Source organism: Theropithecus gelada, chromosome 9 (assembly GCF_003255815.1).
Source record: "Theropithecus gelada isolate Dixy chromosome 9, Tgel_1.0, whole genome shotgun sequence".
In the NCBI taxonomy this organism is placed as follows: Eukaryota; Metazoa; Chordata; class Mammalia; order Primates; family Cercopithecidae; genus Theropithecus; species Theropithecus gelada.
In genome coordinates this window covers 63,687,199-63,699,772 of record NC_037677.1, presented here as the reverse complement: position 1 = coordinate 63,699,772, position 12,574 = coordinate 63,687,199, and the positions used below count along the sequence as shown (strand labels likewise).

Sequence of the window (12,574 nt, the reverse complement as noted above, 5' to 3'; positions counted from 1 at the left end):
TTGTGTTAGCCAGGATGGTCTCAATCTCCTAACCTTGTGATCCGCCCACCTCAGCCTCCCAAAGTGCTGGGATTACAGGCATGAGCCACCATGCCCAGCCAGAAATTTTTTTCTCATGGTTACGGAAGCTAAGAGTCCCGGATCAAGGTTCCAGCTGACTTGGTTTCTGGTGAGGATACTCTTCCTGACTTGCAGACACCCCTTCGCGGACCTTCCTTGGTGTGTGCACACAAGAGAGAGAGGAAGCTCCCTGGTGTCTCCTTTTATAAGGACACTAATCCTAGGGGATCAGGTCCCCACCCCAGGACCTTGCTTAACTTTCATTACTTCCTACAGGACCTATCTTCAGTCACATTGTGGGGTTAGAGCTTCGATATAGGAATTTTGAGGGACACATTCAGTCCCTAATGCCCTCCAAGAGCAGAGACCCTTTCTCTTGCACAGCACCAGGCCCCGTGCTAGCATCCTCCCTGGTCATAGGCCCTCAGTGGGTGTTGATGGAACCCACAAGGCCTGTGTTGGCCTCACACATACTCCTCATCCTCTAAGCAGAGTTGGAGGCATGTTCTGAGATGCCTGAGAAGGTTGGTAGGTGCCCGGGAGAAGAGTTGGCATGAGGCCCAAGAGAGCCCTGCGGGATACCTCCCCTGTGGTGGGGAAGCCAGGCACCTCCCATGGAGACTCAGTCTATCTCTGGCTGGAAATGCACATGGGCCTCTGGGACAAGGAAGGCCATTACTGTAGCTACCATTTTGGAAAGGCTCACAATCCACAGAGAAGGGGGTCTCCGTGTGGTGAAAATATGGCGCCTGGAGTCAGACCCCCAGCACATCCCCCGCATTTTCAGTGTGTTTGTTTATGGTGGTGTGAAAGGAGGGACTGTCCCCTTGAAAAGCAAGGCCAGGGGAGCTGCAGAGAGGCTGAGGCCTAGGCAGGAGTGGGGTCCCTTCCTAGGAGCCAGGAGGCATCCCTCGGTCTCCAGCCTCAGTGGAGCCGTTGCTTCAAAAGGTTTTAAAATGCTTATTAGTCAGCTCTCCCTAGGGAAGCAGGTCAGCGTCATTATCTGCATTAATAAATGACAAGTGAGGGTTCCAATGCCTGACTCACTTCCACAGCACAGCCAGGGCCGCAGTGGCCACAGAGGAGATGCCAGGAGTGCCACATAGAGGAGCTCCCAAACCCCAGTGCCCAGTGAGGGCCACAGAAAGAACCCAGGGCATGCAGCCAGGAAACCTGGGCATTCTTCTGGGTTCCACCAACTCCCTGCACGTCCTTGGGTGGGTTGCTCCACTTGCCCCTTGACCACTGTGGAACATTCCCTCTGGAACTCGGGGTTCCCATCTATGAAGCAGAAGAGGTTTGCATCAGAACTTTTCCCCTCTGACAGCCCACCTTCTCCTCTGGAGAATCTGCATGCAGGGAGTCTTCCTGGGATGGGCTGGGACGTCCTGAGGAACTCCAGCGCTCTGTCTGGGGTCCTGCACCCTGGGTGAGGGCAATGAGAGCTTTTGGGGTGGGCACTACTAGGTCAAGAAGGATTCAGGCCACTGTATCAGGAAAACCACATCTCTAAAAGGTGGTGGGAAAGTGGTGAAGCCTCTTAGGAAGAGGTGGGCAGTTATCTGGGATGGCTGGGGCAGCTCTGGGACTCCTCCAGCTTAGATGGGGCCTTCTGTAAACCATTTACTGGGCCCTGGACACCAATTCTACGATACATGGACTCCGCTCTGGATTTGAGGCTGGGCATGGTGGTTCACACCTGTAATCCCAGTGCTTTGGAAGCTAAGGCAGGAGGATCTCTTGAGGCCAGGAGTTTGAGACCAGCCTGAACAATATAGCAAGATTCCATCTCTACAAAAAAATTTAAAAGTTAGCTGGGGATGGTGGCACGTGCCTGTAGTCCCAGCTACTGGGAAGGCTGAGGCAGGAGGATCGCTTGGGCCCAGGAATTCTGAGGCTGCAGTGAGATTGTGCCACTATACTCTAGCCTGGGCAACACAGTGAGACCCTGTCTCTCAAAACAAAAAATGGCCGGATTTGGATCTGAATTGTGCCCCTCACCGCCAACCTCAACTCATGTCTGATCTTGGCCAGGTTGTCCACCTCCTCCTCTCCCCAGATTCTTCATCTATACTGAAATAATAGTAGCTGCCTTCCGTGTTGTTATGGGGGTTAAACGAGGTGAGAAGTGGAGAGCACTTAGTGTGGTCACAGACACCTGGTGAGCGGCTAGCACGTATTTTTATTGATGCTTTTCACTTCCTCTACTCTTTTTTGACACCTCTAGGTTTTTCCTTTCACCTTAAGCTTTGGGTAGCTCTTGCCTTTCTCTAACAGAAACATGGAGCAGCTGATAAACTTGGTCCCAGGAATGTTAACGCTCAAGATACCCTCCCAGGGGAATCTATTATAAGGAAATATGATGCAAAATCTAGAAAAGAGACAAAGATGAAAATTACTACTACTACTACTACAACTACTACTACTACTACTACTACTACTACTACTACAACTACTACTGCTACTACTACTACTACAACTACTACTGCTACTACAACAACTACTACTACTACTACTACTACTACTACTACTACTACTACATTGTTCAACAGGCCTGCCTGTAAGAATGTACCACTGTAACTTTGTTACTATTAATTACTATTAATAGTAACTAATTACTTAGTTACTATTAATTAAAGGCACAGACTCTGTGAGGTTACTTGTTAACTTATGAATTGGTGTCCAGCAGAAAAAAATAACCCCAAGTTGAGTTTATCAGCTGGCAGGACATTCATTCCACAAATCATATGGGAATCCTGTTACAATGCAGATTCTGATTCAATAGGCCTGGGGAGAGACCTAGACAATACAGTTCTTTTTTTTGAGATGGAGTTTCGCTCCTGTTGCCTGGGCTGGAGTGCAATGGCGCGATCTCAGCTTACTGCAACATCCACCTCCTGGGTTCAAGCAATTCTCCTGCCTCGGCCTCCCAAGTAGCTGGAATTACAGGCGCCCACCACCACGCTCGGCTAAGTTTTGTATTTTTAGCAGAGATGGAGTTTCACCATGTTGGACAGGCTGGTCTCAAACTCCTGACCTCAAGTGATCCACCCGCCTTGGCCTCCCGAAGTGCTGGGATTACAGGCCGTGAGCCACCGCGCCCGGCCGATGCTGCGGTTCTAACACACTCCCAGGTGCTGTTGATGCTGATCTTCTGAGGTCCACATTTTGAGTAGCAAGGGCTGGTCCACTAGGAATCCGCTTCTGAATCCTGGCAGGACAGCACTCCTGGCAGGGGTTAAAATAAGATCATATGGAAGGGCAATGCCTCATCAACAGCAGCAGTCTCATCCTGGTGGGCTTTCAGGCACAGTGGCAGGCTAAGGGACAGCACTGGGGACTGACTGTTCTCTCTCAGCTCATGTACACCGACTCCTGGCCACTCCACTTAGGAAAAGCCCCAGCCACAATGCCATGGCTTGCAAGTGTCTGGAAAGACCAACATGAGGAATACTTCCTGCTGTTTTTCAGTCCTGTGGAAGCGGACTCTGCTGGTGAGCACAGGGACCTGAACTTGGGCTGGCAGGTGGATACCACACGGCAGTTTTCTCACAAGCAGAGGCCCACAAGCATCAGTGCACATCAACCATCTGTCCATTCAGTCATTCAGTAAACATACATGTGTACCCACTATGGGCCAGGCGTCACTCCAGGTGCTGGAGACACAGCAGAAACCGAGAAGGACAAAGATCCCTCCTTCACAGGAATTTTATTCTAGCGAGAGTAGACAGACAAGAAGCAATAGATATAAGTAAATTATAGCGTATATTGGAGAAGCACGATAGATAAAGGAAACGGTGAGCAGGTTAAGGGCGATAAAAGTGACAGGAGTGCAATGGGGCAGGCCGCAGTAGGGTGGTTAGGGTAGACCTTGGTTTGAGTAGACTTGAAGGAAATAAGGGAGTTGGTCATGGGAATATCTCGGTGGGTGTGTGAGAGCTGTGGGGAGCAAATGCGAAGGCCCTGAGACGTGAACGCATGTGGGGTGCTGGAGCACCAGCTGGAAGCCAGTGTATCTGGAGTACGAAAGAGACCACAGAAGTAACAGAGGGCGATGACTCCAGAACTTGAAGACCATGGTGAGGCCTTGGCTTTTATACTGAAATAAGTGGAGAGCCATGGCAGGGCTCGGAGCAGATGAGAGAATTGGGATTTAGAAGGTCTCTCATCTGCGTGAAGGATGAATAGGGAGGGACCCTTTAAGGTGCAGAGGTGTGGGTCCTACTTCCAGAGTCTGGTTTAATGGGGCTCATGTGGGCCTGGTAATATGCATTTGAGAAAGCTCCCATGATTGGTTCTCTTGGAAATAGTCCAGAGATGCAGCACCAGCCCCAGCACAGCGCCAGGTGGCCCATTCACAATTTTCTATGCAAATGGTGCCAGCTACTGAGACTGCATTGTGAGTGACACCCACTGGAGGCATGCACTGAGGCAGTCCTGCAGAGTGCACCCTGGAAGGCACCCCAACTTAAGTGCTTCCTGGAAGCAGGGTGCCCCAGGTGCTTCTGCAGGCATTAATTTGGATGTACACACATAGGGTAGCAAGGGCTTCAGTTGGCTCCCAGCCAACACCTTGAGTGTTTCATCATCCTCAAAGGCCTGAGACAGAGCCTCTGTAGATTCCTGAACTATGAAGATGGAGGGAGTGGGGACCTGTCAATCTTCTCATCCTCTGTGGGACTAAATCTCCCATTGGCCAGATGAGTTCCAGGTATGTGTGGCATGCAGCTCTGCACGGCACTGAGAAGAGGTGAGGTTTTTATCTGGGCACTAAAGGCTGTGCCCACACAAGGGTGGGCATAAGCAGATGTGAGAGGAAACTCTCTGGTGTGTGACCTGGGCACCATGCTGATGCACTTACCTTTGTCACCTGTTCTTAATCCTATGGGATTAGGGAAGGCAGTGTTGGCATCCACTTTATAGATGAGGGAAGTAAAGCTTCAGAGAGGTCTTTTCACAGGAATGGGTTGGGAGAAGGACTGTGCCAGCTGAAGAAAGCAATCAACCACTTCAGTCCAAGCCGGCCTCCTGAGGGGCCTGGGGCTCACAGCAAAGACTGCGGACTTGCAACCCAGTTTAAACCAACCGCAGCTCTGCTCCTTCCTAGTCATGTGCTAAGCCTGTTTCTTCATCCATAGAGTGGGCACCAAGAGGGGTGATGTTAACGATAAGCGAGAAACTCACTGGCCGGGTGAGGTGGCTCACACCTGTAATCCAGCACTTTGGGAGGGTGAGGTAGGCGGATCACCTGAAGTCAGGAATTCAGGACCACCCTGGCCAACATGGCAAAACCCTGTATCTACTAAAAAACAAAGAAACAAAAATTAATTGGGCGTGGTGGTGGGCGCCTGTGGTCCCAGCTACTTGGGAGGCTGAGAAAAAAGAATCACTTGAACCTGGGAGGTAGAGGTTGCAGTGAGCCAATATCACGCCACTGCACTCCAACCTGGGCAACAGGGTGAGACTCCATGTCAAAAAAACCCAACAAACAAACAAACAAACAAACAAAAACCACATACCAGTGCCTGCCTGGTGCTGGTGCTGATAAACACTAGGAGCTCCAGGGGTGCTCCTGCTTGGACCTAATGCAGCTGGGCTGTGTCCCTTTTCAGGCATGGATCGAGCCTGCCTGGCCTGGAGACACATAGTCAGAGCACAGCCTGGCCGCTCATGGGCTGGAGAGGTTTTCCTGCCCAGTGACCTGAGTCACGCTCTTCCCCCAGGCCTGCCCTTCCTGCCCTTCACATCTGGCTCAGGACTCTGCTGAGGCCTTCTGGGGCAGCTGCCAATTCTCGCCCTGTCAGGAACTGCTTCTCGCTTCCCAGGACTGTCTTTCTGCGAAGGGACGGGCACATCTCGTGTGAAGAGCAGATCCAAAGCGGGGCTCTGGGGTACAACATGGTATTTGGGTGAGACTACAATTAGAATCCTGTAGCCCCACACAGCTTCCTGTCTACATTATTCCACCGTCTTTTCCAGCATCACAGTACTAGTCCTAGAAACTCTTGCCTGGGAAGACAAAGTTGTAAATAACTTTATTGTTCGTTCCAGGGGCCTTCTGAAGGAATCATTTAAAGCATTTGCTTTAAGTGATTGATCAGAATGATCAAACTGATCAACTCTTAATCGCATCAAAAGACAGTTTACGTGCCAAGACTCTGAACCCTTTGCCTCAAATTCCCCCCTTGCTGTGTCCACCGATCCTAAACTATGTCCTGATCTTTACCCAATCCTAATCAAGGTTTCCTTCTCTGCATTCAAAGTCCCACCTAAAACCAAACTCTGGAATCTCTCATCACTTCCTGACTGTCCTGGAATCTCTCATCACTTCCTGACTGTCCTGCCCAGTCTGACGCACTAGGAAAACTGTCAAGTTCGAGCAGGAAAAGTAGGATCAGCTTCCCCTGATTAACAGGTGGATCTGGTGATGTTTTCGGTGAGGCATCCTTCAACAGGAAACTACGCAGGTGGGAGTCCTCTCTCTGACCTCTGACCTTTGGGGTGGGGGAGGCCAGCGGCCTGAGTCCAGGCTAATCCACAGGGGACAGTTATAAGTGATCACAGGGCCTTCAGGAGCTAAGAAATAGTGACCATATGAGTTCTGGAAAGGCCCTTGGGGGTCTCCTGGTGCAGCTCCTTAGTTTTACAGACAGGAAACCGGGCCTGGAGAGGAAAAGAGATTTGTCCAAATCACAAAGCTAGCTAGGATTGTTATAGGGATTAAATGAGTTAATATCTCTAATGCGCTAAGACACTACCTGGTACCCACTAAGCTCTATGTGTGTTTGCTAAGTAAAAATAATGAGGCCAGGCGCAGTGGCTCACACCTGTAATCCCAGCACTTTGGAAGGCCGAGGAGGGTGGATCACCTGAGGTCAGGAGTTAAGACCAGTCTGGCCAATATGGTGAAACTCCATCTCTACTAAAAATACAAAAATTAGCCGGGCATGGTGGCATGTGCCTGTAATCCCAGCTACTAGTGGGGCTGAGGCAGGAGGATTGCTTGAACCTGGAAGGTGGAGTCTGCAGTGAGCCGAGATCATGCCACTGCACTCCAGCCTGGGCAACAGAGTGAGACTCTGTCTCAAAAATAATAATAATAATATAATAATAATAATAATAATAATAATAATAATAGATGTGCCAGGAGTGGTGGCTCATGCCTATAATCCCAGCACTTTGGGAGGCCGAGGTAGGTGGATCACCTGAGGTCATGAGTTCGAGACCAGCCTGACCAACATGGTGAAACTCTGTTTCCACTAAAAATACAAAATTAGTCAGGCATGGTGGCAGGCGCCTGTAATCCCAGCTACTCAGGAGGCTGAGGCAGGAGAATTGCTTGAACTGGGAGGTAGAGGTTGCAGTGAACTGAGATCACGCCTTTGCACTCCAGCCTGGGCAACAATAGCTAAACTCCATCTCAAATAATAGTAATAATAAAAAACAATGGAGCGTCTGGCCTAAAACTCAAGGCAAACTTAAGTTAGCCTCTCAGACTTAAAAAAAGTAAAACCTGACTTTAACATTGAACCTAGAGCAGTAGTTCTCTAACTTGAGCAAGCATCAGAACTACATGGAGTGCTTGTTAAAACAGAGTTTTGGGCTCAACCCCCGAGTTTCAGATTCTGCACATCTGGGGTGGGGTCAACAATTTGCATTTCTTTTTTTTTTTTTTTTTTTTTTTTGAGACAGAGTCTCGCTCTGTTGCCCAGGCTGGAGTGCCGTGGCGTGATCTCGGCTCACTGCAAGCTCCACCTCCCGGGTTCACGCCATTCTCTTGCCTCAGCCTCCCGAGTAGCTGGGACTACAGGCGCCCGCCACTACACCCAGCTAATTTTTTGTATTTTTAGTAGAGACTGGGCTTCACCGTGGTCTCCATCTCCTGACCTTGTGATCCGCCCGCCTCGGTCTCCCAAAGTGCTGGGATTACAGGCGTGAGCCACCGCGCCTGGCCATCAATTTGCACTTCTAACCAACTTCCTGGTGCTGCGGATGCTGCTGGCCCAGAGACCCCTCTTTGAGAACCATGGACTCAGAGGAACAAATTACTAAGGGAGTAATTTCTGGCACTGGTAAGGGAGAAATTTGGAGATAGCAGGTCTCTTCCTCCTTTCCCAAATACAGTTTCCCTCTGATGTTTAGCCATCCTGCAGCAGCGCGGCTGGGGAGCACGCACCAATTCTGCTTGGCTGCACCTGTGCCCACCTGTGAATAATCCACGTTTCATCCCGTTCCAACTTTCTTTACCTCGTGCTTTCAACAAGAGTGCACCCCTCTTGCATGTGGGCTGGTTAGACGCCCAGGCGATAGGAGGTCCGTACAGTGAGAATGAATTAAACACCAACCAGGCAGATGAAACCAATGCATTCTTTATTGCAGACTGAAGCTTAGGGGCTCACTCACTGTGAGCTCTGATTTGGGGGCTTCTGCGGCTGCCCACGCTTTCCGAGACAAAGGCAAACTAACTCTCCCAAGCAGAGGGGAAAACAACTTTCAGAAGCTGCCCCTTCACAGACCTGAGGTGAGGGACCTGGGACAGCAGGCAGCTTGGCATGCAGGGGTTAATCAGAAAGGCCAAGTCTGGAGGGCCGGGCACACCTAACCCTCATCTCCTGGTGACTGCAGGTCACTCCCTTCCTCAGGAGTGCCACGCAGACTCTGAAACAATCTAACAGGCCAAGGGCCTCCCAGGGCTGGGTTAGGGAGGAGGCTGAGCACAGGTTCGGCTCCCTGGAAGTGGCAGGGAGAGAACTTCACCCTCTGCTCGGAGGACATCCCCAGCCTAGGTCCTTGTTTCTCAAACTCTGAAGTGCTTATAGGAATCAGGTGAGGGTCTTGCTAAAATGCAGGGTCTGAGTCGGGAGGTCTAGCGTGAAGCCTAGACTCTGCATTCCTAACAAGCCCCCAGGTGTCACTGCCGCTGCCGGTCCACAGACCACACTTTGAGTTGCAAGGCTCTGGTCATACATTGCCTTTGTGCACAACAGAGAAGCATGCCTCATCTTCAACAAGGAGAAACCCCACTCCAGGACACAAGGCAGGTGGGGCCAGCACAGCCTGGACAGGACTTCAGTCCCCACTTGCCCCCAACACCCACCGATGAACTCAGTAGCTCTGCAGATCCTGTCTTGACTTCCTCGTCCTGAAAACCCTTTGCCAAGAGTTTGACCAACCAGGCCCTGGGATATGAGCAGAATAAACAGTCTCTTGAGATACTGAGCACTCAGCTCAGTGATGGCCCAACGACGGCCCAAACTATCAGTTCCTTGCCAAGAGACAAGAGACCTGGGCAGGGACGGGGGAACTGGGAGCATTCTGAGCAGGGATTACTGCTCTGAGCAGTGGTCTGAGCTCTCAACACCTTAGCCTCAGGAGTAGTAAAGTGGCCACTCGTCCACAGGACACAGGATTTGGGTGGCCTGGCTTTGCCTCAAGCCCTGGGGTCTCAGGTGCCTCCGGAGATTCAAATGAAGGTGCAGATCAGGTGGGGTCTGGGGCACTGAGTCGGCTTGCTCCACAGATGAGGAGAAGTTGGGAGGTAGATACCTGAGGACCAAGCAGTCAAGGTTCTTCAAGCCACAGGTGTTCTCAGGAAGCAAGAGCCCCAGGCCCTCTCCTGGTAGGGGACCAAACATCCCCGCTTGCCAGGCACTGTCCCAGTTTTAGCACTGAAAGTTCCATGTCCTGGGAAACCGGGACAGCTGGTCACCCTGTTGCCTGACCATACCCTAAGATGCCAGGTTGAGGGCCTCAAAAGAACTAGGTCATCAGGGCTTTGGGCATTGGCCTGGGAGCTGGCTGGCTACAAATCCGGTGTCCACAGCGCCTTCTGTCCCCAGGGGGCCATGACAAGGCAGCCAGGCTGCTGCTGATGGGACGGTGATGAGGGTGGCCATCTAATCACTTTAGACCAGAGCCGCAGGTGCAAACGGCTCTGCTGTTCTCTGGGCCACCTCTCCTACAGCTCAGGAGTGATGCTAGAGGGACGGAGCACTCAGGACTTCCCACCCTGCCAGTTTGTTAACTGTGGGGAATGACAGAGCTGAAGAGACTTGCTCCCCATTCCCAGCCTGCCAGTCCTGGGGCTCCTATGTGAATGTTCTTGCCCTGCAGCAGTGCCAGCTCATATTCCCACCACAGCTCTCCCAGGACTTCTAGTTCAGGCTCCCGCCAGTCCAGGGACTACAGGACTGAAGATTGGGCCCTGTGGAGGGCCGCATCCAGGTCAGTTCTCAGGAAGCAATAAATAGATGGAGGTTGTCTTCTCTTCTCAGGGCAGCGACTGGCTCTCAGCACTAAAAACAAGGTCTCAAACCCACAGGGGCTCAGAAAATACCCAGCAATGCCCACTTGTGCCTGCTGATCTGGAGGTAACTTGGAGGCATGTACTGCTTAAAAACCTCCAGGGAGCCCAAAGGAGGTAAAGGGTCCCTTTTTTTCAAGTGACAAGGCTCAGAGAGGGCAGGAGATCTGCCTGAGTTTGCACAGCAGCTGTGAGTGCTGAGTCCAGGCTGCAGGCCCCACCTTGCCTCTTCCCTTGGGCATTCCAAAGCCCACTACTGCTGTAAGCTATCTATCCAGACCAGCTATACCCCACCCACCACGTGCTGCTCGGCCCACCCTCCCCCAGCCCCCAAGCTTGGCCTCCCATGGGCCTCCCTCCCTTCCAGGATTATAGGCCAGTGGCCTCTGTCCCTTGCTGGGTGGGCATGAGGAGGGTGGCCTAAGGTAGGGGGGCTCTTGCGCCATCCGGAGACATGAGCATATCAAACTTGATGAGCGGCGGGGCGATCACGCGCACCTCAGCGTTGAGTGGGTTGAAGCGGAGGTTGATGCTGCGCAAGGCTGGCATGGCGGCCAGCTTCTCCACGGGCACATCTGTTGGGGACAGAATGGACAGGTTAGAGCGGTGGGGGCCAACCAGACAGAAAAGAAGGACGATGGGCCAGGAGGACTCTGAGCACATGATGGTGAGGGGCAGCTCTCCATTACCCACTGCACGTGGGCTCAGCTCCTGGTGCCCAGCCCTATGTGAGGCAACATCGGGCCCACCAGGATATGACAACCACATGGAGGAAAGCATCCTAAAAAATAAGAGTCAACTGATTCAAAAAGTTAAACGTAGGATTGCCATATAACCCAGCAATTTTACTCCTAGGTGGAACTGAAAGAATTAAAAACTGACATTCAAACAAATACTTTTATACAAATGTTCACAGCAGCACTATTTACAATAGTCAAATGTCCACCAATAGATGAATGGATAAATGAAATAATATATACATATAAGGGAATACTATGCAGCCATTTAAAGGAACGAAATTCTGATACAGGCTACATCATGGATGAACCGTGAAAACATTGTGCTAAAGAAAGAAGGCAGGCACAAAAAGACAACTACCTCCACTTATGTGAGGTACACAGAGTAGTTAAATTCATAGAAACAGAAAGTAGAACAGAGGTTCCCAGGGGCTAGGAGAAGGGGAAGTAGGGAGTTATTGCTTAATAGCTACAGTTTCTGTTGGATGAAAATATTTTGGAAATAGATAGTGGTGATGGTTGTGCAACAGGGTAAAAGTAATTAATGCCACTGAGCTACAGTGTGTTTAAAAATGGTTAAAATTAGTCGGGCTATAGTCTCAGCTAGTCAGGAGGCTGAGGCAGGAGAATCTCTTGAGCCCAGGAGTTCAAAGTCAGGATGGGCAACATAGCGAGACCCCAGTCTCTATTTCTTAAAAAAAAAAAAAAGTTAAAATGGCACACTTTGTTATATATGTTTATCACAATTTAAAAATAATGTAATATGCCAAAACCACTGAATTGCATATTTTAAATGGGTGAATTGTATTGTATGTGAAGTATAGCTCAATAAAACTACTAAAAAACAAAGACTATTATGTGCATAAAGAATATTTTTGCCAAGAGATAGGAAGTTGCATACAGTGGGCTATGGAAATACTTCTTAACTATGGGAATGCCATTCTGTATCATGACATCATACCCCTAAACAGTCCCTAAAAAAGCAGACATGACTATCTTGGGTCTATCTAAGGGAGGTTAGTTACCGTTTGAGTTTATCAGGACTCTTGATAAGGTGCCCTACTTATATCACTGCTCCATAAGAGCTATCTGGGAAGTTCCAGACTATATCGGATCATCACTATGTTGGATCATCACTTAGAGATGGAATGTTCTCTGGAATCAAAACAAACACATCTCCTGTCCCAGCTCTGGTTTCCAAAATTTAACGTGTAGAATTTGGAAATCAAGTTTCAAGCTGTCATCCACCTAACCTACATAAGATACTAGGGCATTTTCCAACACTTATCAAAAATGCCACAGTGTAATAAATATAAAGATAGTAGTGATCTACTAATTAATTAATTCCAGGTCCAATATTCTCAGTTATAACTGAAGAGGCAGCGCAGCCTAGTGTCATAGACGTGAAATTTAACAGACAGCCCTAAGCTGATGTCCCAGCTTTACCTCCTAAAAATTTGTATTACTTCCCGTA

The 12,574-nt window shown here is 50.0% G+C and overlaps 1 protein-coding gene across 7 annotated transcripts in view; it reads right to left on the bottom strand.

Moving 5' to 3' along the window:
* Positions 1-8,408: 8,408 nt before the first annotated feature.
* The window catches only part of LRRC20 (leucine rich repeat containing 20), an 87,077-nt gene continuing 82,911 nt past the window's right edge, over positions 8,409-12,574 (bottom strand). For all 7 annotated transcript variants that reach the window (XM_025397312.1, XM_025397309.1, XM_025397314.1 and 4 more), the window contains one exon: positions 8,409-10,938. In XM_025397312.1, coding sequence (XP_025253097.1) covers positions 10,784-10,938 — 155 coding nt within the window. In that variant the 3' untranslated portion in view covers positions 8,409-10,783. The remainder of the gene's footprint in view (positions 10,939-12,574) is intronic.